Here is a 26,442-nt window from a genome sequence, read left to right as displayed (position 1 = left end):
TAACTGGCTGTATTCCATCCATCCATCCATCCATTATCCAACCCGCTATATCCTAACTACAGGGTCATGGGGGTCTGCTAGAGCCAATCCCAGCCAACACAGGGTGCAAGGCAGAAAACAAAGACTGGGCAGGGCACCATTCCACTTCAGGGCACACACACACACCAGGGACAATTTAGAATCACCAATGCACCTAACCTGCATGTCTTCAGACTGTGGGAGGAAACCCACGAAGACACGGAGAACATGCAAACTCCACGCAGGGAGGACCTGGAAAGCGAACCCGGGTCTCCTAACTGCGAGGCAGCAGCGCTACCACTGCGCCACCGTGCCGCCCACTGACTGTATTCGTAATTGTAATTTCTTTTAGAAAACATGTAACACAACAGAAATTAAGAGGTCAGATCGACGTCCTCTCAACAAATTAGATCATGCACACTTTTTGTTCTTTTATTCCACTTACTGGAATTCTGTTTTTGCAAGCCTGTGTGACTGAATGAACTGACCAAGGGTTACAGACAGTCAGGAAAGCAGATTTTTTGGTACAGAGTGCAGATTCTTTTTGATAGGAACCAAGGAAGATGGTACCTGTCTTGATATGCATCATGGGTGTTTATTTCCATCGTTAGGTGTGCTTCCAGCGTTGCTAGGGGCGTGGCCACTGCAGTCAGGACAGATATGTAATCAACACGATGGCTCTGAGTGCAAATCCTGATCCGATCTGCGGATACCAAATACCAAAGTTTATCATTGTGCTCTTTTCTCACGAGTACTCTCAACATCGATTATTGTCTCCTGTATTGGGCTTTGCTCTCATTTCACATTATATCTTTTTTTGTTTTGTTTTGTTTTTTACGTGCATCTTCCGGTTTCTGTTTGAAAGTTTATCTGCCAGTTTGCTGACAGAGTAGTACTAACAGTTTCGGAAGAAACCCGCCAAGTGTTTTTTCTACCACCAACACAAGCTGTGCTTGAGCAGAAACCAGTTACTTACATGGCCAGTGCTGCGGCAGTCGAGGACCATACTGGAACTTTACATGGTAGCCAAGTGGAAACGGCAGCGTGACAGACCAAGCAACATGTGGGCTGGAATGACTAGAAATGAGATAAAGTTTGGAAGACCTGGAGGACAACCCATGAGAGGCTCCAAAGGCATCACATTGAGAGTTTGGCGCCACTCTAAGCAAATGGTTTTCAGGCTTTTTGACAAGTGGAGACCATTTTGAGTTTTAGGATCCCTTCGCGGACCCCCATGGAGTGTCAAGCAGCTCAATTGATGAACTTTCAACCGAAGGGCTTCCCCCTTTTGAGCAGCTTGACCAGCTAACCATAGACAAAAGTGCAGGTCACTTCCGGATTCACTTTTGGAAGAACTCCGCGGACTGGCGACATTTCGTAGCCTACTTTTCACTGACCAGCTTTAAAACAGGTGATGAAAATAACATTGATATACTTGATATGCCTGGCATTTTGTGGACCACCAGTGGTTGAGAAGCACTGCTCTAAGGAGGACTGCACAAGAAGAAAAAGAAGCAAGGTGGCAAATGTGAATGGTCATTGTATTACTGGCACCTGCTGGTGATGATAGCATATGACAACTTTAATAAAAAATGAAAGATTATTTTACATAACGGCTTACCCAAGAGCGCTAGGACCTTTGCTAACATGCAATTATATTTTTTTAAATTTGGAGACATGCCATGCTAAATGATTTGCTCAAGGCTGCACTGCCAGGTTAAGCCTGTAATCTTTTGGTGTAATGTTTAGTCACTTGGCCATACTTCCTTTTAGTAAGAGTGCTCCTTTGATGCTGTGGCTTCAGCCTTATCTTAAAGATAATTTCTTGTAAAGTGCTTTATTATATTTATTCTTTCTACTTTCTGTGTGGAGTGAACTTTGCGCCCATTTCATTTATACTGTATTCTTATGCCACCCTTGGTCTTCTGCTGTGAGATCATTCCTGCCCGATTCTTACTTATAATCAGTGGTTCCTAAATCTTCCGATGCCCCACACCCCTAGAAAATGTCAAATTTATGTGTGCACCCCCTAGAGAAGTAATATCACATTTGAAGGTGAAGAAGTCAAATTTCTAATTTTTGAACCACATTCAGTACTGCGTGTAAACAAATTGAACTCAGAAAAATAAATTTTTAGCTCAGTGCATAAAATGTATGTATAAATTGAACAACATACCTTTATAATCTCAATAATCTTGTAAGTGTGAGGCATAGTCACTTGATTGACAATCTGAGCATCAAGGTATCCTGTGAAGCATCGAGCGCAACGACGAAATGACACACGATCAACGATTGAGGTGTTTAGGGTTTTGGAGACCCCTGTGAAGCAATGAAACACAGTCGATAAGCTTTGTCCCCCGATAACACCATCACTGCAGCTCAAAAACAGACATGCTGCACAGTTAAGATTGCTGCGCTACTGCCAGGACCACCAGCAGGAGAGACGAGCTGAGTATAAGCAGCAGGTGTTGCATCCAATTCAGTCCCCCTCTTGCCCAAAGGCAAGAAATGTCAGTCAAACCTTGAAATCAGTGATGTTTCATGATCAAGACTTCTACACAGAAACTAATACCAGACCTCGCCCTTCTCTACGGGTCCAAATTCCGTTCTCTTCAAGGAAGAGTACCCTCGAGAATGTGTATTTTTTGTGGGTCATTCACATGTGACAGTTGCAGGCAGAATGCTTGATTGTTGTCACTCAAGTTTGAAGAAACAGAACACAGCCGTCTGTCGCACCCCATAAAATGCAATCTCTCACCCCCCTATAGGCGTGGGCACCCCCGTTAGGAACCGCTATTTTAGTGAGTACAAAGGAAGAACCAACCGTAAGACAACTGGAGTTTCTAGTTTCTGATCAACTTAAATTGGCTTTTAAAGAGTTTATGGGCCTCTTCACTTTTTCAGATTTTCTCATGCAGAAGTCTTGTGCTGACATATCTTAAATTCAGCTCCTCAGACAACACTCAGTAGCTCGGAATGACCAAGTGAAAATAGGATTTTAGAAATGTTTGCAAATGTATTTAAAATTAAAAAAAATAAATATAGAAATGCCACATTGACACAAGTACGCAGACCCTGTGATAAGACATCCGATTCTGTTGATTGTTGTTGAGAAGACTCAGCGCCTCATTTGGAGTCCACCTGTGGTCAATGCAGTTATTTGGCAGGATAAGGAAAAGCGCACACCTGTCCACAGAAGGTCCAGCTGCGAGGTCAAAGGTTATACCGTTATAGTTTAGATTCAGGATTGTGATGCTCTAGATCTGGGGAACACTACAAACAAATTGGCAGGGTTAAAGGTTCCCAAGACCAAAGTGGACTCCATCATTTTTTATTGTAAGAAGATTGGAACAACCATAACTCTTTGTAAGATGGCTAGAGAATTGTGGAATTGGGGGGAAAGGGCCTTAGTAAGAGAGGGGGCCAAGAACTCGATGGTCTGGCTGAACTCCAGAGAACCTGTTGTGGAGATGGGAGAAACTTCCAGAAGGACAACCATCACTGCAACACTCAACTAACCTGGGATTTGTTTGTTGCAGAGTGGCCATTGGACACATGATATTTGTAAAATGTCACCTAAAATACTCTCAGACTGTGAGAAATAAGATTCTCTGGTTTGACGAAACAACAATTGAACAGTTCCACCCATCACGCAGGTCACTTGCACAATACCATTCCAATGACTCTCAAACTGTGAGAAATGAGACTCTCAGGTCCGATGAAACCAAAATTAGAACAAGGCACAGGTCATCACCTGCACAATACCATTCCAACGGTGAAGCATGGTGGTGACAGCATCCTGCTCTGCGGTTGCTTGTCAATATTGGGGACTGGGCACCTAGTCAGGGTTGAAGGAAAGCTAAAGAGAGCAAAGTATGGAGCTGTCCCTGCTCCAGAGCACTAAGGACCTCAGACTGGGCTAAAGATTCAACTTCCAACTGGACAGTGACACTAATTACAAAGCAAAGGCATCATAGGAGTAGCTTAGGGACAAACCTGAGACTGTCCTTAAGTGACCCAGCCAGATCTCCCAATCAGAACATTTCTGGAGAACCCCGAAAGTAGCTGCCTGAGAGGATCTGCAGTGAAGGATGGCAGAAAATCCCCAGGTACAGGTGTGTGTGAAACTTGTCACATCAGACCCAAGAAGACTCTCAGCTGGAATCATCGCCAAAGGGGCTTCAATGAAGTACTGAGGAAAACGTCTGAATACTTGAGTTAGTGGAAACGTCCTAACGTCCTGTTTTATCGTTGTCATTCTGGGGTACTGAGTGATGCTGGACATGGGGAGAGGATGAACTCAAGGCTGACCCATAACAAAATGTGAGCAAAGGGAAGGGATCTGAAGACTTTCTGAATCCACTCTTATGTCTTTTAGATGTGGGACGAAACAGAGGAATATGTGAAGTGCACAAACACAGAGAGCTTCACGCAGGCTGTGAAGCAGGGTAGGGATCGAACCCAGGTCTCTGGAGCATTGAGGCAGCCATGCTTACTACCGCAGCGCTGTGTCACCCTTGGCCGATAAATAAATGACCTTCTTCCTCCTTACCTTAACCCTCAGGTGAGCCGCTCTGTCAGCAAGGCTAAAATAATAAAATGCCTTCATTGCTTGCTGGCCGGGAGAAGCTTCATTGCAGAATGTAATGACTCCCAGAGTTCCACTCCCCTTAGCCCACTTATTTATTTATTTCATTATTTTCGTTGCTTGCAGCAGAGTGAAAATGTGTTTTAGCATTTATTTTATAAGTCTCCATCCGTCAAAGTCATAGCCAACCATAACTCGGAAGGGCGTCCCACATGGGATCCTGTCAGTGATGAAAGGCCAAGTGTGCACACCTCAGGCAAGACCTTCCCTCTGCACGGCGGTTAACTGCTGCACCCTGACCGGTGCGTGGAGCTTCAGGAGGAGCTGGGAAAGGTGCCGAAGCTGGGTCACATGCATTTGCCATGTCATTAAGTGTCGACTTTGTCTCCAGCAGATAAAACACAGTATGAGAAATGGTCTGTGGCGTGTATGACAGCAGATGAGCCGCTTTGTCACGTCGAAGACTGCAAATTCAAACATGGATTGATTGTGTCCATAGCAGAAGTAAACCAGGATTCTGGTGGTGAGCCCCTCACAGGCTGCAAATGGTTGTCTATTCTTAACATCAGAGGTGAAATCATGCGTGATTTGAAAGTTCATATTTACTGTAATTGGAACGACAGGGCTGCGGTGGGTTGGCACCCTGCCCGGGATTGGTTCCTGCCTTGTGCCCTGTGTTGGCTGGGATTGGCTCCAGCAGACCCCCGTGACCCTGTGTTTGGATTCAGCGGGTTGGAAAATGGATGGATGGATGGAACGACAGGGTGGTGGATGGTCAGCTCTTTTTTCTTTAAATACCTCTTTCCATATGTTCAGCTGGTTCCATTGCTCCAGATGAAAAGGTTGTCCTTAAGGTGTCTTCTACCTTTTATAAAGGTCACATAAGCCTTCCAAGAGTGTATTAAATGATCTAAAGTTCCCCACGCGTCTTGTTCTATTTGAAAAGGTCCAGTAGGCCCCCGTTCTGCCGGGTCTTCTTCCTGAGTCTGTTCCTTTTCGTTTTTTTTAATGTAAGTACAAAACCCCAAAAATCTCTTACTGCTCTAGATTTCATCTCCCATACAAAAAGACCTGGAAGTCCTCCCCAAGATACCATAAAGTAAACTCAGTTCTGCCAGGGGTCTTCTTCGTTATGAGAGTGTCCAGGTGGCCCCAGTTCTGCGGTGTCTTTTTTTTTTTACCACATTTAAAATTCTTAATACGTCCCATTCCTCTTCATCTTTTTTAAATGCTGTCACGTGTGCCCATTAGAGGGTTGTCTTCTTGTCTCAGCTGAGGTATGTAATACCTGCCTGATTTGAGAGAGGGTACTACTGCTAAACTCGTTACCTGTTTCTACCTCCACAGCTTCGACAGTTTAGGCGGGCCAAGTCTTACAATGGCGGGCTTCCCTGGAAGAAGGCGTCTCACTTTGAGTTGAGCCAAAGCAGAGGATGGAACTCCAGAAAAAGTCAAGGCCTGCCCGATGCAGGAGCACGTTTGAGACAAGTGGAGGCTACAGGCTGTGTTTTCAGTTCTGCTACGCTTCTGTGTGTTTGTTTTGTTTTATTGGAAAAATTAAAAGGGGTGACCCGGGTGGCGTCCTGACATTTTGTCTCTGACTGGGCTTTTATGACCCGTTTAGTGCTCTAAATTACAGGATGCAGTCTACCAGGTGTCTTATTCCATATTAGATACCCCAATCTGTCAGCGTCTCCTTCCTTACAAAAATGTCCAACAGGACTCATTCCTTCAGATTTCTTTCCCACATTGGTGGTCCATTTCTTCAAGGAGTTCTCTTCCTCATGAAGAAGTGCAAAACAACCTCCATCACCAAAGTGCTAAAATCTAGCAGGTCCCATTTCTTCTGGCACCCTTTATATCCCTTTGAAAGAGATCTGTGTGTCATCTCCTTTGCAGAAAAGATCAGTAAGTAGTCCTTCGACGGTCTGCCTCCCTTTTCAGAGGCCAGCCAGGTACACTGTCCCTTCCAATTCCATTTTCATTTGTAAATAAAACAAACAAAAGAAACGATCAAACAGGTCTTGCTCCTCCTGGTGACATCTTTCAGATATAAAAAAGAAAAAACAAAAACGCATTGGTGTGCTTTTCTAGCAGGTACCATTTCTCCTCCAAAACTCCACCAGGCAGTCTTTTGTGTGAGTAAGCTGTGGAATTTGTAGCTCTGCTGCGATGTTCTTCTGCATAAATAAACCCTGCAGGGCCTACTGGATTAAATACCGTTTACTACTTAATTGTTCAAGTGGCTGAAGACATGAATTAAAAAAGCACGTGGATACCTGCGGTGTCTCCCCATCCGCCCTTATTGTGTACTGTAAGTTGTGTGCTGCACACTGTGCTTTACGCAGGGCGCTCTCCAAATCAATAAGTAACTAATCCATGGCTGGGCTGCCTTTTCTCTGCATCTCTTTATCTGACGCCATCCGGTTGTTCATTTTCTCTCCTTGCCTCTGCTGCACGCTGCCACACCCCTGTGTTTCACATGCACTTTAGATCTTTGTGCTTGTCTGAGCGCTCGTTGTGTCACCACTTAATGTGACCGCAGCTCTGTCGTCTCCTTCTGCTGTGTTATGTAATGCTCTGCGCACAGCTGTCACTCTATCGGGGTCCAGCCTGGCCATTCCCACACGTGAGTGTGCAGTGCAGGTGAGTGCTGTGTTACTACATTCAAAGAGGTTCGTCTTTGCGGAGGCAGGCTGGCCATCTAGCGATACTGATGGAGGAAGGCCACTCAAAAAAAAAGGGGCAGAACCTGTGGCCACAGTGCCATGTGGTATGTGCCAGGGCTAGTTGCCTTCTTACAGTTACAACTATAGCCTTGGCCTTTGTGTGTGTCTGTGTCTGTGTGTAGATATATAAATACATAAAAGCACGGGTTCATGAAACCCTGGCCAGGGTGGATGTTTTCTTGCCCAGCTGAGAAGCAGTGATAAAAGAAAGATGTGGATGGACAAGCATATCGACCAGGTTGGTTAGTAGTACCTTTCTTGGTCATTAGTCTGTTATGAGAGGTGTGTGCTCCCCCAGCACACTGTGTGCCCTCTGGTATGGCGCCTGTTTGGACACCCTCAGGGCTGTCAAAGTGTTGTAGTTTTGCCGGGCAGCCCTGTTTGGGTTCTTGGATGCCATTAGGGGGAGCTGTTGGGAGAAGGCCCCCCGTTACAGAGAGTTTCCGCCAGACCTGGAAGTGCTTTCATGTGGCACTCCTGTTGTGCTGGAAGTACTGCAGGGTTGAACTCAGCTCGGGGGTCAGTCAGGAAGTGGACAAGACTTGTCTGGAGGAGAGTGGAGGTGGAAAAGGAAAGAAAAGGAATTGTGAAACCTGCGTTTGGTTTAATAAATATATATTTCTTTAAATATTTGACTGTGAGGCATTACTGCGTGATATATATACTCTAGAGAGACAGAGAGGATAATGTCTCTATACATCTACTGTATATATATATATATATATATATATATATATACTGTATATATGGAAGAGAAGGTCTGTGATACGGTTTGCATATCTGCAGCTGGAGATCCACAAAGGGAGAAAATGAATTACGTATTAAGTAGTTTTTATTCCTGAGCTTTCAACCCCTTCACGTCAAGAAACCACCGGGTGACCCGCGGATTCGACTCCTTGTGGAGGGCCATCCACTGTAGGGGTGCATGGTCCGTGACAAGGGTGAATTCCCGGCCCAACAGGTAGTACCTCAGCTGAGTAATCGCCCATTTAATCGCCAGAGCCTCCCTCTCCACCGCAGCATACCTGGTCTCCCGGTCCAACAGTTTCCGGCTCAGGAACATGATGGGGTGCTCCACACCATCGACGCTTTGGCTCAGCACGGCGCCCAGGCCTGTGTCCGAAGCGTCCGTCTGGAGGATGAAAGGCAAAGAAAAGTTAGGTGCCATCAAAACAGGTGTGGGCGTAAGGGCCTGCTTTAAGTCACCAAATGCAGCGCTGTTTTTCAGTCCATGCCACAATGTTCGGGCCCTCTTCTTTGTTAAATCAGTCAAGGCGCCGCTTCTCCAAAACCGAGGTACAAACCGGCGGTAGTACCCGCTAACCGAAAGGCTTGGACCTGCCGCTTGGTTCATGGACGGGCCATTTCAGAATGGCATCAATTTTGGAGCACTGTGGCCTTACGGTACCCACCCACCAGGTAGCCTAAATATTTGGCCTCGCTTAATCCAAGAAGCATTTCTGGGATTAATCCGAGCCCGCCTCACCAAGTGTCCGTAATACCGCTTGGACATGCTGTAGGTGTTCCTTCCATGTGCTGGAATAGATGACCACGTCATCCAGGTAGGCAGCACTGTATGAGTTATGAGGCCGAAGCACTTTGTCCACCAGACGCTGAAAGGTTGCTGGAGCCCGTGTAACCCAAATGGAAGGACACGATACTGCCAGTGTCCGCTAGGGGTACTAAACGGTTTTTACCTTCGAGTCCGTTAAAGGACCCTGCCAGTACCCTTTCGTCATGTCAAGTGTGGTCAGGTATTGAGCCTGTCCAAGCCTCTCGAGGAGGTCGCACACGTGGCATTGGATAAGCATCAAATTGGGAGACTTGATTAAGCCGACGGAAGTCATTGCAGAACCTCCAACTTCCGTCAGGCTTACCGACGAGCACAATGGGGCTGGACCAGGGACTATAACTTTCCTCAATCACACCTAGCTCCAGCATGCGCTTGATCTCAAGCTCCACTTCAGCCTTTTTTGCCTCGGGAAGACGATACGGGCGTTCTCGGACAACAACCCGGGCTCTGTCACGATGTTGTGCTCAATCAGAGAGGTCCTTCCGGGTTCTCACTGACTACCTCCCGAACGGTCCGGATAACTGTTTCCAGCTCCTGCCGCTGTCTGGGACTTAAGTCCGTGCGAAGTTAAGGTCGTGTGTGTGGCGAAGAGTGAGCGGGCTGGCGGAGGAGGGATCGGGGTCCCTGTCCTTCCACGGTTTCAGCAGGTTCACATGATAAACCGCTCCTTTGGCCGACGATTGGGTTGACTCACCAAATAGTCGACCAGTCCCTTCCTCTCCTTAACTTCAGAGGGGCCCTGCCAGTGGGCAAGCAATTTAGAGTGGGAGGTAGGCACTAGGACCATGACCCGATCTCCGGGCGGAACTCCCAAGAGGCGTGCGCGGTTGTAGTACCGGGCCTGTGCTGCTTGAGCCTCCTCCATGTGACTTTTAAGGACAGGCGAATCTTTCCAAATCTATCGCTGAACTGCGCGATATACTCCAGTATGTTTGTGGAGGGAAGAGCCTCTTCTTCCCAGCCTTCTTTCAAAATATCTAATATGCCCCGAGGTTGTCGCCCGTACAGTAGTTCAAAGGGGAGAACCCGTGGAGGCTTGTGGGACTTCCGATAGGCAAAAGGACGAGGGGAGGAGCTGATCCCAGTTCCTTCCATCCTCGCTGACCACCTTACGCAGCATTTGCTTGAGAGTTTGATTAAACCTCTCTACTAATCCGTCGGTTTGAGGATGATACACGAGGTCTTTAAATGCTTTATTTTCAGTAATCTGGCAGTCTCCTTGAACGTTTCCGAGGTGAAGGGGTCCCCTGGTCTGTCAAGACTTCTTTGGGGATCCCCACGCCAATACCCTAGTAATTCCCGTGCGATGGCTTTAGAGGTAGCTGAGCGCAACGGAACAGCTTCGGGGTATCGTGTAGCGTAATCCACGAGGACTAAAATGTACTTGTGTCCTCGGGCTGAGGGCTCCAGGGGTCCCACCAGGTCGACCCCGATTCTGTGGAAGGGAACGTCAATCAGTGGAATAGGAACTAGAGGAGCACGGTCCCTCCTAGGAATTTGTCGCAGTTGACACTCCGGGCAGGAAGCGCAAAAGCGACGAACCTCCTCATTAATTCCTGGCCAGTAGAAGCGGAGCTTGATCCGCTCCAGAGTTTTTTCGGTGCCCAGGTGGCCACCTAGGAGGTGGGCGTGTGCTAGCTCGCAGACCTGCCGCCGGAAGGTGCGCGGCACTAGCAGCAGCCTCGTCTCCTGCCCGTCATGCATTGCTACACGGTAAAGGAGGTCATTATCTAGCACAAAGTAGGGGCCCTGTGGCATCGACTGATTAGTGCGCTGGCCATTGACAAGGACCACTGCATTTTTTACAAACTTCAGGGAGTCATCATTCCATTGCTCCCTTCTAAAAGAAGCCGGCGTTTCTTTAAATTGGAACCGCAACACGGAGAGAGGGTCAGCGTCGACCTCAATGGGCGTGGTTTCCTCCCGCTCCGCCGCGTCGTTGGTGGATGACGTGTTAGCCAGCGGCGGCCGGAGTTGCCACGCCAGTCAGGGCGACGCCGCTCTCTCTGCCGGCTGATTACACGGCGTGGAGGCAGCTTGAGACGGGTTATCTCCGTCCATAACGAGGCCCAAATTAACCCCGGGAGTGGTATGTGTCTCACCGCTTTTGATTTTAGACCAGTCCGCCCTAGTATCACCGGGTGTGGAGGATCAGGTAGGACCGCTACGGTGAGTTCTGAACTGACCCTCCGTAACTGATGACACAGCGGCGGACCTGTACCAGCGGATGTCTCCGTGGACACAGGTTATACCGGTCTTAAATTTTAGCCACTGTTGCGGTTGCACAAAGCGGCGGGCAACAATGGAAATGTTGCTGCGGTCGAACAAACCTGTGGTCTTGTGTCCGTTGGCGATCACCACGCCAGTATGTGGGACCGCCAACGGATTAGCCAGAGCACACCAACCCCTCCTCGCCTCCACCTGCATTCCTCCTTGCCCCAAGCGGTTTTGCCCAGCGGCACCGCGGACCCATGTCTGAGCTCCGGATTGTACAGGGAGGGGCTAGGTCTTGGAACGCACCCGGCTGGTTTGACATGAGGACGGTTCTGCTCCCCCAGAGTGTGAGGCCGCCCTCTGCGTCTCCATAAGCTCTATGAGCTCAGACATGTTCTTAAACCGCTCGCCCCAAACCGGCTGGGTGAAGCCACGGGGAAGCGCTTCCAGGAGCAGATAGCAAGCTACCTGCTCTATTATTTGGTAGGGCGTGTTTTCAAATGGCCGTAGCCAATGCCCTACCATTGCCCATAAGGACCAGGCTTGTTGTTGGTGGCGCTCAGGGTCCAACCTCCATTTTTATTTTATTCACCTGCCAGTCTGGGGCACCCCTAGGTGGTAAATGGGGCTTTGGTTTCGAGGGAGGCAGGCACTCTCCCCAAGAGAGCATACTGAGTCCCTTTGCCTCCCCTCCAGGGCAGCCCAATTCTGTGAGCCCCACCCGCACACCCCTGGCCTCCAGATGGCCTAGTTATGAGTGCGGGAGCGGAGCCCGCACCGGTCACGCCGACCACGGGCACCCTCCCGCCTGAAGACTCGGCCCCGGTACGCTCCCACCTGGGTATATTGCAGGTCCTGTCCCCTTCTCTTCTGGGACTTCTCCATCCTGCCGACTACGCCACTGTCACAAGAACGAGACATGGACAGATAAAGAGTTGGGGCAGCCACCCGTATATTGTGGTATCCTGGCTGCAAAGTCGTTTTCTTATAGAAATACAGAGCACTGAAGTGCATACAACCGAGTCCAAAACAAGACTGAGGAAACAAAGGAAAGGGGGCAGGTTTTAAAGGGGGAGACAGGAAGTGAGGTCGTATGGATCTGGCACGTGGTCTTCCACCATTGGCTCGAGCGGAGGTGACATCAGAGGGACTGGAGCTGGTGTGGCCGACTTCCATTGGCTCAGTCCCGGAAGTGATGTCAGGAGATCCAGGTGAAATCCCCGGGATGGTCTACAGGCAAGGAGAAAAGAGTCAGTGCACTCTGCCACACCCGGCATGCCTCGAACTGCCTTCACTCAAGCCCTTTAGCTGCCTCCCATGCGCGTGTGTGACAATATATATATATATATATATATATATATATATATATATATATATATATATATGCAGTGGAACCTCGGTTCACGACCATAATTCATTCCAAAACTCTGGTCAGAAACCGATTTAGTCGTGAACCGAAGTAATTTCCCCCATAGGATTGTATGTAAATACAATTAATCTGTTCCAGACCGTACGAACTGTATGTAAATATATTTTTTTAAAGTTTTTTAATCACAAATATAGTTAATTATATCATAGAGTACACAGCATAATAGTAAACTAAATGTAAAAAAGCTGAATATCACTGAGAAAACCTTGAACAACAGAGAAAACTAACACTGCAAGATTTCGCGCTATAGCGATACGAACCGCTCGCTAAAAACACTTTTTTTGAGTTTTAAGCACAGGGGAAAAAAATTAACATTTGAAAAATCCGTAATTTAATAAACCACCAAGAAAAGTAACATTGCAACAGTGCACGCTACGAAATGATCGTTGGAAACAGAAGTTTAGTGCAGGTTAAAATCCAATAGAAAAAAGTCTTCATTAACCCTAACAACGAGGTTAAAACAATGCTCGGATCTCTCTTTAAAAACAAGCCTGGTGCATTCTTTAACTGCCTTCTAGGCCTTATGTGTCCAGCCGTCTCTCTCTCTTATGTGTGTGTCTCTCGCGTCTGTGTGTGGGTGTGTCTCTCGTGCGCGCGTCTGTGTGTGTCCCTCATGCACGCGTCTGTGTGTGTGTGTGCGTGTCTCTCGCACGTGTCTGTGTGTGTGTGTCTCTCGCGCGCGCATCTGTGTGTGTGTGTGTGTCTCACGCGCATCTCTGTGTGTGTGTCTCTCTCGCGCGCGTCTATGTGTCTGTGTGCTCTCGCGCGCGTCTATGTGTGTGTGTGTCTCTCTCACGCGTGTCTGTGTATGTCTCTCTCTCTCTCTTGCTCTCACTTGCTGCACAGGGAGAGACTGAACATGTGCGGAAATCATCAGCGCGCACAAACACAAAGGGAAACTGGCTTGCTCGTATACCAAGTGTGTGGTCGTGAACAGATGCATAAGTTTGGCAAACTTTTTGGTCGTAAACCGATTTGTACGTGTACTGAGACATTCGTGAACCGAGGTTCCACTGTATATTCTTGGGGGCTCCGCCCTCTGCTCGCTTCGCTCACCCACCCCTATGTTTGGTTTACCGAATATACAATTTAAAGAGATTGTTATTTTCATGGGAATTGGTACATATGCATTGTTTTCACTTTACTTTAAAAACTTTTGTAAAAACAATACTTGTCCTTTATTTCCGACCCCGACGTGGTTACATCTCTTTGTTGCCAGACGTATAATGCTGCTCGTGTTGTGAAGGTGGGGTTTGGCTAAATGCACGCTAAGGATATGTCTTTGGATTATTTGCTGTCTTTTTGCTGCTTGTGTGCTGCCTCTTCTGCCTGTCTCATGTCATTGTTTTAAGAGCTGGGAGCACATGATGCTTGTCTGCAAGATGCAATCCAACAACTCTTAGGTTTGGTGTCTGTGAACTTCTTTTAAATGATAGCTCACTGCCTGGTCTCGCGTGACGGTGTAAAAACAATAGTTGTCCTTTATTTCTGACCCCGGGCGTGGTTAAATTCTTTTTTGTGCAGGACGTATAATGCTGCTCCCGTTGTCCGAGGGGTGGGTTGGGGGTTTGCGAGAATTGCGAGAAGGGCAGTGTGACGATATTTTTAAAGCCTGTACAGCCACTGATCCTTTTGCTACTTTGTGTTTCTGCTGCTCGTGTTGTGATCGCTTCTCCGTGATCATAAATATACACTTCACCGAATTCTGTTTTCTTTTCAATTAAACTTGTCATTGCTTTAACTGTTGCGGGTCCACAGATTCTCATACTGTATGTTCCATTATTGTGTAAATCTACGTTTTGTGCATTAAAGGATGCGAATGCGAAAATACTTTTCTTCTGCTCTTTTCCTTTTATTTCTGACCTCGCTTTGACCTGCTATTTTTTCAATGACACCTGGTCCTGATTAATTTCTTTTTTTTTGCACTAATGTGATCTTTTATTCATCGATGTTTTACTTATAACATATTGTCCTTTATACACTTTATATGCACTGAGACACCTGTATCGGTGGTGTGTGCTGCCTTCCCTTTACACTACTGATTTTTTTTATTTTGCCCATTCTCTTTCGTATCGCGGGTCTTTAAAATGTCTTTCGAGAACTTCCGAGATGATCACGTCTCATCGCCTGGCTTTTACATTCCAGGATTTTCTTTTTTATGGTAAGCGGCCAGGTCTTCTTTTGCCGCTTACCATCCCTAGTATGACCGATTTTTCTAGCGAATTTGATCGCATTATATGGCCGAAATAGGTCAGTTTGAGTCTAGTGATTTTCCCGTCTAACGAGATTTCCGGCTTTATGCGCTCTAGCACTTCTTTGTTCGTTACTCTCGCTATCCATGGAAGGTGGAGTAGCTTTCTCCAGCACCAAAGTTCAAAACTGTCGATCTTCCTTCTGTTGGCTTTTTTCAGGGTCTAACTTTCACATCCATACATGGTTATTGGAAAAACAATTGCACGGACTAGCCTGCATTTAGTGGCGAGGCTAATATCTGTGCTTTTCCAAATTTTTGCCATGTTTAGCATTGTACTTCGGCCGAGCGCTATACTTCTTTTTACCTCTGAGCAAAGTTCTCTGCCCCGGTCAATGTTTGAGCCTAGGAAAGTAAATTCCTGAACACATTCTATTTCCTCATCGCCGATTTTTTTTTTATGTTGTTGACTGCGGTCGTCATTATTTTTGTCTTTTTTAAGTTCAATTGCAAACCCATTTTTTTGCTTTCGTGCTTGATTTTCATTATCAAATCCTCAAGTCCCTTTTTCGTTTCAGCCAACAAAGTAGTGTCATCAGCGTATCGGAGATTATAGATGTTTCTTCCGCCGATTTTTACTCCAATTTCTGACCCCTCAGTCCTTCCTTCCACGTGATGACTTCTGCATACAGATTAAACAGAAAGTGGGAGAGGATGCAACCTTATCGCACTCCTTTTCTACAGTGGAACCATTCAGTGTCTCCGTATTGTGTCCGAACTGTGGCTTCCTGCTCGGAATATAACGATCTGAACAACTTAACCAGATGCTGTAGTACACCCAACTCTTCTAAGGCTTTCCACAGTTTCATATGGTCAACGCAATCAAATGCCTTCATGTAGTCTATGAAGCACAGGTAGATCTTCTTTTGATATTCCCGACATTTTTCAATGATCCAACGCAGGTTTGTGATGTGGTCGCGAGTGCCACATCCCCGCCTGAAACCTGCTTGTACATCGGGCAATTCTGTCTCGATTGTTGACCTCAGCCGCTCCTGTATGATCTTTAGGAGCACTTTGCTCGCATGTGGGATCAGAGCTATTGTGCGATAATTTGAGCAATCTCGGGTGTCACCTTTTTCAGTAACGGGATAAATATGGATCTTTTTCAGTCCCTCGGCCATTTGCCGGATTCCCAGATCTTTTGACACAGGGTCGTGATGACTGCCGATGGTACAGGGCGCAACAATTCTACTAGGATGTTATCTATGCCCAGAGCTTTGTTCTTAGCAAGCTGCTTGATGGCCCATGCAACTTCCGCTTCCAAGATCGGTGGTTCTAATTCCAGCGCGTCATCGTTCTGCAAAGTCCCAGGTTCATTTTCGCATGCGTACAGCTCTTCAGTGTATTCTTTCCACCTGTGCCTTATACTTGCTGGTCGTATGCTTCGGTTCTGTCCTTGTTTTTGATTGTTCCTTTATGAGCGGTGAAAGGCATTCGGATGTTCTTCACCTGAGCGAATAGATGCCTTGTGTGATCTTTCAAGCAATTCTCCTCGAGCTTTTTGCAGCGCTCATTTTAGTACGCTTCCTTATCTTTCCTGGCGGCTCTAGCATTCAGAGCAAATACATTTTATTTATAAAGCGCATTTAAAGCAATATATGTGTTGGCCAAAATACTATTACTATTAAAAAAATGCATCATTTAAAAAGAGTAATGGAAGTAGCAGATTTATCTATCATAAAGTGCCTTTCATATCTATCTGTCTGTCTATATATCCATCCATTTTCCAACCCATTGAGTCCGAACACAGGGGTCTGCTGGAGCCAATACCAGCCAACACAGGGCGCAAGGCAGGAACCAATCCCGGGCAGGGCGCCAAACCACCACAGGACACACACACACCCACACACCAAGCACAATTTAGAATCGCCAATCCACCAAACCTGCATGTCTTTGGACTGTGGGTAAAAACCGGAGTACCCGGAGGAAACCCATGCAGACACGGGGAGAACATGCAAACTCCACACAGGGAGGACCCAGGAGGCGAACCCGGGTCTCCTAACTGTGAGGCGGCAGCGCTACCACTGCGCCACCGTGCTGCCCCATCTATCTATCTATCTATCTATCTATCTGTCTATAAATATAGTTTGTATGTATATGCATCATTACAGTGCTCTCAGATTTTTAATTAAGTGTTCTATGTAACAATAATTGGTATGGAAAAATCTAAATTCTCTGCAAGTTTACAATCTTCATGGCGTGTGTTCACTCTTTCCTTGTATCCTTGTGGACTTGCTCTCTGAGAGCCCTGTGGATTCATCTGAAAGACGTGATTTAGATTAGATTAGTCTAAAGAGGCTCGATGCATGCCCTGTAACGATCGGGTGTCCTGTTCGTGGCTGGTAGCTGCCAATACTTGGAGTGCAGTGTGGCGTGGACCTCTGTGATGTGGTGTAGTGTAGTGCAGAATCCTGATGTGCTACAATGCTACATTTTAATGTCTTCTGCAGTGTTGCAGTCGGCTGGATTGTAGTAGACGGTGGTATACTAGGGCTTAGTGAAGAATTCCATAGTACAAAGGTAGCATTTTGCAATGTGTTATAGTGCAGCACGTTGTAATGTGGTGTATTGCTGCACCCTTTAGATCCCACAGGATCGCAGGTCTTCTTTCTAGCCATTCTTTAAATGAGTAACCAGCTAGTGTGAACCTGATAAGAGTTTCATGCTGTAACAGTCTTTTAAGTACTGCACTCAAGTTTTTCCAAAAGATGTCAAACCTATGGCCAGAAAAGGCAACTCAAATTGCGGAAGAGAAACGTGTTTGGTCCTGGGTATGCTAGTTAGTAACTTGCTCAGTAGAGGGAATAAAATTCCAAATGGACTCGCACCTAATAGTGAAAAAAGCAAATTACCTTACAACTTCAGCCTGTTACAGTGCGCGCTGTTCTGCAGTATGAAGTTCTGTTTGCTCTGATCTGCTGTTTATGATCTGCTCAGGTATTTTTATTTTGAATCAAAAATAATATAAGCTTTATGTGTATTGTAATTTGTAATTTGTCCTGGCCCAGACTTTACAGTCGCTATTTTTGTATTGAAATGTTCATAGCCACCGGTAGATCGAGTACAGATGTTATGTCTGGAAGATGAGATTTGGAGCAGCCAAGAGAAGAACGTGATATCAAAATGGGTCAAAGAAAGCTGTGTGTCAAGTCCAAAGCGAGGAGCAAGAAACAAAGTCAAGGACACAAACACAAACAAATGAAGCACAAAGATTTTAAGCAAGTAATAGAAGTTTATTTTTTTGGCACCTCAGATAGAGAAAGATTGGTCTGGAAGAGTTTTTTCATCTGTTATATCTGATGTTCTTTCTTGGTCGTACTGGAAACACCATGTTTCGTCACCCACAGTGACCCTGTTAAACGTGCTCACTTGGAAAAAAAGGTCAGTTACAACTGAAGCCACCGCTGGTTGTTCATCTCTCAGGAGTTGAGGCACACAGGCAACACCACATGGCCATCCAGGGAATTAAATTATATCTGCATTGTAAGAGGTGACCGGGCAGGCAGACAACACGGAGAAGCCAAGAAAGGTTGGGGTAACACTCTGGTAACCCCGCTTAGTTATTAACTAAACAAAACTATTCTCTCCTAATGGCTAATGTTGTGGTTGCTGGTAGGAGCTTCTGTCCTCTGTGGTAGTCAGTATAGCATCTGACGCCACCTTCCGGTAAGGGGCTCGCTGTAAGTGGTGGAGACCAGAAGGGGTGGAGTTGTTCTCCACCAGTAGGGAGGAGTTGTTCTCAGGTGGTAGGGCGGAGTTGTTCTCCACCAGTACGCCGGAGTTGTTCTCAGGTGGTGGGGCGGGGTTAGTCATCCCTCTGGGGGAATATTTCTTGGCTGCAGATGAGGAAGGAGAAGATAATGCTAACAACAGCTCTCTACTTCATTCCATGGTGGTATCGTTTACCTCATCAGAATGAGGAAGGTGGTCCCCAGAGGCACATACTTGAATATACACACATTAAGAGAGGGAAACAGACATTACAAGGCCACCCCTGTACCCTAATTAACCAAAACTGCCACCAAAAAATATCCATGACAAAGTAGGTTTCTTAGTAAAATAAGTCAGATATCACCAGGAGGTTCCTTTTTAGAAGAGTGTCATTAAGTATCGTTGAAAAACTGAGGGTGTTTATGCCCCCTGAAGTTCAATCAAACATAAAAGGGCCCTTTCCAACTTAAACTAACTCAACCCCCTGGTACCTCAGGCTTGTTTTGATTGCAAGCCGCCCATAACCTCAGTAGCTTTGACTCCAGCGATGAGTGTTGAAAGAATCTCCCATTTCTACTTTGCTCCAACCAGACTCCCTGGTTAAAGATGGCAAGCATTCCAGGGGTATTTCCAACATTTTGTTACATAACCAGAAAGCAGCTCCAAGTCAGCCAGGAGCCCATAAGAAGTGCCAAGCTCTTTGTCCAGAGCTTTATCCAGTGACCCCGAGGACTCTGCCCCTGGGTCAGCCCATAAGGACTCCATATCCCATGAACACTTGCAGGGGTTTAGGCAGGTGCTGCCAACTGCTGTCTTGGGGAACTGGGAGATAACATAACTCCCTACTAGTGTTGATTCAATCCAGTTGTGTTTCTTTTCGTATAGTGCGATTCACAGTGATGTAACGACTTCACAGGTAGATGCAAACTTTATGGATTACTAATTCCATAATGAATTCTCAGAAAGACACAGAGAACTGTCAAGGAGAGGAAAACATTCTGCAGCATCCTTCTAAAACTCTTTTGTTCCTGCTACCCCGTTCATGGCACTTCAGTCCACAAGCCTGCAATCTCATACGTTATTTATAAAGAGAAAAAAGAATAATAATAATCAAAAAAGCAAGAAAGAAACATCTTTGGATCATTTCCGATTAATCCTATAAGTCACCTTTCTGGTGTTGCGACCCACCCTTTCCCATGTAATTCCCCCTGGGTGAGTTTAGCACAGTTGTCAGAGCTGGGTTTTGGGGGGTGTTTCATGACTCACTGCCCTTATAAACAATAGCGACTTGTGACCCGCAGGTGGCATGCCCGTGACATTAATGGTGGTAACAGAGAAAAGGAATTTCAAAAACTCAAAGAAGCCGAATGCTGGAGAAACTAAACCTCTCGGGAGCCACAGTGTTCAGTTGTGAAAGGTGCCATATAAATAAAATTTATCATCGATTATTATTATCATTATCCCTCAATTGTTGAAGAATAAAAAGTTTTGTCAACATTGGCCATACGGCTCCCCAGCCCCTCTTTGCAATTCTGTATTATGTTTTGTTGTCACTTTCTGGAGGTCTGATGAGAGTACATTTTCATTCTAGTGTTAATGTAGTGATTTACTGTACCAGAATTGGGGCGTTCACACCTTAAAGCCACTTACTGGATTAATCCGATAGTCAATGGCCAATCACATGACAAACATTAATAGCATTATAGGTCAAGGAATTAGCAGACAAACCTGATTTGCTACAGGGGGCACTGCATTATGGTCTTGTGTCACACTGCACAATTAGTCTGGAGAGGGCGGAAGTTATTTTAATTACATTGTGGTGTAGCGGAATGCGCTGAAGTGCAACAGAATGGAGTTGGTTAAAGCAGATTGTCACGAAGTGCACTGCCAAGTAGTAAATAATGCTGTATAAATAATTAGGAAAGGTACGTGGAGAGGATACAGGGCAGTTAAACCGAAAAGAGTGTAAAAATACACAACACAGCTAACACTTTATTTCAGACGTTTCAAGTCCTTTTGTTCTCACTGTCACAGAGTAGAGAGTCAATGATTCCTGCATCTCCTGGCCCTGCCTTTCAGATACCTGTTGTAAAATTATGAATGTTGACTTTCCATTTATCTAGGAGCTTTAAAGCAATAAAGCCCACAAATTAGATATGGCAGATTACAATTTAGGGCAGTGAAGATAAAGCAATAAAAAATGATAAGTATGCTCGTTGGTTACCTAACCTGGAGACACCCTTTGACCCCTTAGCAAGTCGCATTAGCTACCAATACCCATGTTGGCAAAAATAATTCAGGCATCCTTCTGGATTGGTCCTTGGGGTTAGGGTGGGAAATTGGCATTTCAAAAAGCTGTGAAAGAATAGAATTACTTAGGAAATGACGGAAAAGGATTGCCATGAGAAATTCCACAAGTAAAATAAAGTAAGTCGATTTCAGAAGCATCGGCTAAAGCAGAACAAAGTCAAAGAGAAAGTCACCAGGAGGGTGCTGACCAGATCTGTGAACTCCCTTCCCAGCGTCGTGAAATTAGGGTCTCAAAGCACAGAAGTTCCAAATCACATCCAATAATGCACAGTAGAGGGGGATATCACAATTAAATCCTGGATAGATAGATAGATAGATAGATAGATAGATAGATAGATAGATAGATAGATAGATAGATAGATAGATAGATAGATAGATAGATAGAAAAGGCACTATATATGATAGTTAGAAGTTAGGAACCTTTTATAACCTGAACAGGGATCATTTGTATGTCAGTGGGACAAATGTGTAACCTGATAGGGATCTTTTGTAACCTGGTGGGGACAATGTGTAACTTCCTGTGTACAGAAAAATGGTCAGAATAAGAAAGTGAAGCAGGTTTTTATTGCATAAAAGGATATTATAAAATATTCCCATTAGGCATCTTAGATGGATGGATGATAGTAGATAGATAGAAAAGGCACTATATATGATAGTTAGAAGTTAGGAACCTTTTATAACCTGAACAGGGATCATTTGTATGTCAGTGGGACAAATGTGTAACCTGATAGGGATCTTTTGTAACCTGATGGGGACAATGTGTAACTTCCTGTGTACAGAAAAATGGTCAGAATAAGAAAGTGAAGCAGGTTTTTATTGCATAAAAAGACAGATATTATAAAATATTCCCATTAGGCATCGATTAGATGGATGGATGGATGGATGGAGAGATAGATAGATAGAAAAGGCACTATATATGATAGTTAGAAGTTAGGGACCTTTTATAACCTGAACAGGGATCATTTGTGATTCAGAGGGATCATTCATAACCTGATAGGGATCTTTTGTAACCTGATGGGGACAATGTATAACTTCCTGTCTACAGAAAAATGGTCAGAATAAGAAAATGAAGCAGGTTTTTATTGCTAAAAAAGACAGATATTATAAAAGATTCCTATTAGGCATTGATTAGATGGATGGATGGAGAGATAGATAGAACACATGAATGGGAAATTTGGCTTTTTACAGAAGCTCTTTAAATAAATAGATAGATAAATACACACACATGCACACCAGAGTGATTTGGCACTCCCAAACCCAGTGGTGCACTATACAGACGAATTGCTGTTGGTGTAAAGGACCCCCAGTGTGTTCATTGACACACTCCTGCTGAATGTCCTCAGTGTTAGCATTGTTCATAATGGAACTCAGTTTTTCTTCTTTAGTTCTCTTCATCGCTATGACCTCCAGGTTGTCCAGAGTGCATGCTATAGCTGAGATTGTGCTTTTCGTAAGCTTGTTGATTCGGTGGGCCTCTCTTGCAGTGATGTTCCAAGCCCAGCACAGCACACTGGCCATCACAGAGTAGCGTAGGCACAGAAACTTTATAAAATGAAAGGGTTTATTTCACAAAAAGCTTTGTAAATACATGAAGCTCCGTAGAGTATAAAAGGCAAAAAAGAGTTGCCAACAGGGGCCATCCAAGGTGGGCAAGTCCCAAAACAGAAATCTAAGCCAAGGTCAAAAAACAAACAGAGTTAACAGGTCGAAAATCTAGAAATTTATACAAAGCACAGAAAAAGGCTGAAGAGCTCACCAACCCCAGATCGGCTTCACATTGAAGCTCCAGGAACTGTGGAGGACCCTCCAGATTTGTAGGGCACGGAGGACAATGACTGGCGGAGATTGGCAGCTTGCCCCACCTCTTAGGGTGCCACCCACAAAACACATGGAACATAACACAGGCAGCTTGTACACAAAAACAAAAGCAACAATAAAGAATGATGCACATAAACATAAATTGAAGAACTTAAAATATATTGAATATAACATGAATGTGAACCCCAGCCAGGGCAAGAACCCCCATCTGAGATGTCACACCCCAACTCTAAAGGTTCCCCAGCTTGAAGTTGGCTTTTAAATTTCACTAAACACTTGGATGCGTGTCTGGTGCCAGTGACAAAGCTGCAGGGGACGTCTGAAATTCTTTGAGTCCCAGTAAACCATGCAGTGGCAGTGAATACTCTGTAGTCAAACTACTGAACTAGTCCGATTCTTTATTTAAGTAATTGATATTTCACTCTGTTATGCTATCTATTACTCAAGTGGGATATGGCTCTGTCATTCAGACGTTTACCTTCCTTCACTGATTGACCATATTGGAGAAGCCCAAGGTGTGATGGAGGGTGGACAGACAGACAGACACACACACACACCTGTCAATGGCCCTTGGAAGGGCTCTTTTGTGATGGAGACCCACACTGTGTCCCGTTGTCGGCCTTGGAGGGCACTCCAAGTGGAATTCTCCCCTCAGGGAAGTCACCATCTTCATGAGCTCTCTTCACCCTGCTGTCCTTTTCTGCCTTCCTCTATAAAGACTCTGTAAATATAACCACTTGGTGACCAAAGCTCTTTAAGGTCTATTAGAGTGGTCTTCAGGCCTAGTGTCCTCCAGTTCCAGTCCGAGTAGTGTGGCAGAGAGTGGGATTTTAGGGCCCTGCAAAATTCGACTTGATATTATTGTAGAAGAGTTGGTGAGCTTTGCTGGGCTGGATGGCCTGTTCTTGTCAAAACTGTTGTAATGTTCTAATGTTTTAACAGCCTTGATTTAATGCCGGATGTCTGCACTAGAAGCTCCTATCCTTTCTTTCATTTCAGTACCAGGATGAGTTAGAGATCCACATTGGGCATAGTCATGCCACTGTCCTGAGTACTTACGGACTGCGTCGAGTGTTGTTGTCACCTGAGTAATGGCCGCAGAAGTTTCTGGTGGACCAGCAGTTGGCTATTTGGTGTTCTCTTATGCACATGTTGATATCAGAGGGGGTTGATCGCTGGCACTGACTATTATCACACCTTTTAGGAGGCCCTTTGCCACTCGAGTCGCCTGTTTGTTGTTGTATATAGGCAGGATAACTACAGTAAGTGATGCGGGTGCTTTTGCAGAAGTTGTGATGGTGACTCTGTGGTCTTCTGTCGCAAAGTTCTATATTATTGTCATATTTTCTTCTTTCTTAACTGACAGATTACTCTTTGAAGAGAGGGGCAGATTTAACTGCAGTAGCTCTTGAATGTGTAGTCTGCACATTTGCGCCATCCCTTCAATTCAATTTACTTCCTCTTTTTTCACAGAGATAAGAGACCGAGAACTTTCTTCCTGTCCCAGAGTGTAAGGCGGCCAGCAGCTGCTCAAGAGTGGTCGAGTATCCAGGAGTTGGTCAGCCCATGGGCCCGGACCTTCGCAAGGATGCGGTGAAGCACAAAAGAAGGGGCATCATCAAGCTTCTAACATGCTGACTCAGAGCCAGGCGCTTCCACAGACACACTGCTGAGCCGTGAGGCAGCATTGGAAGGGAGGGGTGGCCTCGTCAGGATCTCCAGCATTCCAAAATGCGGCCATGGACGGGCTCCTGGCGCTGGATTATGCTCATTTTGTTGGCCTGGGGGACTCTGTTGTTCTACATTGGAGGCCACCTGGTCAGAGACAATGACCATCCAGACCGCTCCAGCCGAGAACTGTCTAAAATCCTGGCCAAGCTGGAGCGTCTTAAACAGCAGAATGAGGATCTCCGCAGGATGGCTGAATCTTTGAGGTACAGTACAAAAGGCTGGCTTGTGTCAGTATTCTGGGCTAGTGGGAGCTTTGGGGGCTGGGGGGTTTGGTGAGGCCAGGAATGCTGCGCCATTAGCCAAGCTCTCCAAGTCACACCAATTGGAACGTGCACATTAGTTTCAGCTCACGTGGTCATCTGTTAGTGAGGCGATTTCCAAATGTTAAAGGTTCAGATATAAACTAGCAGAAAAATGCAGGGCCTGAAATGGGCACTACTCCGCCAATCCAAGAGTTCCTGTCGGATTAGTAACTTTGGCAGTATTAACAACTTAATCACCTGATAACAGTTTGCACCGTGACAGCTTTCGATGAAAGCTCAGTAAAAATCCCAAAGCTGTCACTAGTGTGGGCCTTATGGGGATAGGTGGGTGGCACCACGTGGTTTACATCAACAGGAAGTAGCAGAAATCTAGTGGTTTGCTAAGCTGAATAGCTCAACTCTCTCAGCTCTAACACGACAGTCCGACTCTGGATATTCTCCGGCTCCTGCTGTTAACTCCTCAGCTGTTATGCTCAGTTCTTCTTACGTCTGCAGTTTCTCCCAAAAGCCCTTAACTTTTCTATCCTTACAGATGTTTCCAGTATAACTTGGAGCCTTCGTGTAATTTAGTCTTTAAATAAAGCTGCACTGTTCTAGAAACACTGTAGGGTCATTTTGAGAGTTGCTGGGAAGCCAGTTTTCAAAATTCACACCAAAGGCAGGACACAAAAATAACAATAAGCAGCAAGCAGGTGAATGTTCTTTAAATATGTCGTCATAATTCACATTGACTGAAAGTGCGATTGCAGCAGCTCTAGTGCCCAAAGGTTAGCTTGTAAGATGTAACCCTTAAATATTTTCTATGGATACTTGTTTGTGGCAAAAACGTTTTCTTACTAGCAAAACACGGGGAGGGCGGCACAGTGGCACAGTGGGTGCTGCTGCCTCACAGTTAAGAGACCTGGGTTCACTTTCCGGGTCCTCCCTGCGTGGAGTTTGCATGTTCTCCCCGTGTCTGTGTGGGTTTCCTCCCACAGTCCAAAGAGATGCAGGTTAGGTGCATTGGTGATCCTAAATTGTCCCTAGTGTGTGTGTGTGTGCTCGCACCCTGCGGTGGGCTGGTGCCCTGCCCGGGGATTGTTTCCTGCCTTGCGCCCTGTGCTGGCTGGGATTGGCTCCAGCAGACCCTGTAGTTAGGTGTACTTAGGATATAGCGGGTTGGATAAGGGATGGATGGTTGGAAACACAGGGACCTCCAGTCATCTGCCTTTCTCTGTCTTTGTCGTTCATTCTTTGTTTATCCCACACTTGGTGCTCAGCAGATGCTGTTGCTCTTCTTCTTTTGTGCCTGGGGTGTTACTTCATTGTGTATCCTGGACTTTGTCTTGAATGCCTATAAGCCGTCGCGTTTGTCTGCTGCTGAATTATCATCTGCAATTTGCCTGACGCTCAGCAGCTGTCACTGCAGTTGTTTTTGTTTGTGAAATTATGTTGGTTATATCCAATTCTTGAAATGGTAACTTATTATTGATGATACTGTCTGTTTTGGATGGCTTCTTTTTCTTACTCTTGATCCTGGGCCATTGTGCCCATTCATGTACCTGCTGTGCATCTTGGGTGTGGCAGCTCTGTTGGGTTCCCGACAGGGGGACCTGCTGGGGAAGGCTGTCTCTACTTTCAGGGGCTTCCAACCTGACCTGGAAGTGCTGCTTCCTGAACACCAGAAGTATTCCTGGGTCCAGTCAAAAAGGGGCCACCTCTGTCCTCTCAAGAGTCAGAGTCTGAAGGAGATGTATGAGACTGCATGGGAAGTGGAGACAGAGAAACGTATTACTTGTTGTGTGGTCTTGTAGGAAGGAAACTGAAA

At 45.8% G+C, this 26,442-nt stretch overlaps 1 protein-coding gene across 2 annotated transcripts in view; it reads left to right on the top strand.

Moving 5' to 3' along the window:
- The window catches only part of LOC120518972 (alpha-(1,6)-fucosyltransferase), a 351,289-nt gene that overhangs the window by 221,538 nt on the left and 103,309 nt on the right, over nucleotides 1-26,442 (top strand). For both annotated transcript variants that reach the window (XM_039742018.1, XM_039742019.1), the window contains one exon: nucleotides 24,115-24,575. In XM_039742018.1, coding sequence (XP_039597952.1) covers nucleotides 24,373-24,575 — 203 coding nt within the window. In that variant the 5' untranslated portion in view covers nucleotides 24,115-24,372. The remainder of the gene's footprint in view (nucleotides 1-24,114; nucleotides 24,576-26,442) is intronic.

This window comes from Polypterus senegalus, chromosome 18, assembly GCF_016835505.1.
Source record: "Polypterus senegalus isolate Bchr_013 chromosome 18, ASM1683550v1, whole genome shotgun sequence".
NCBI lineage: Eukaryota > Metazoa > Chordata > Cladistia > Polypteriformes > Polypteridae > Polypterus > Polypterus senegalus.
Note: the sequence above shows the minus strand (reverse complement) of the source record. Positions and strands in the feature narration are given on the sequence as shown.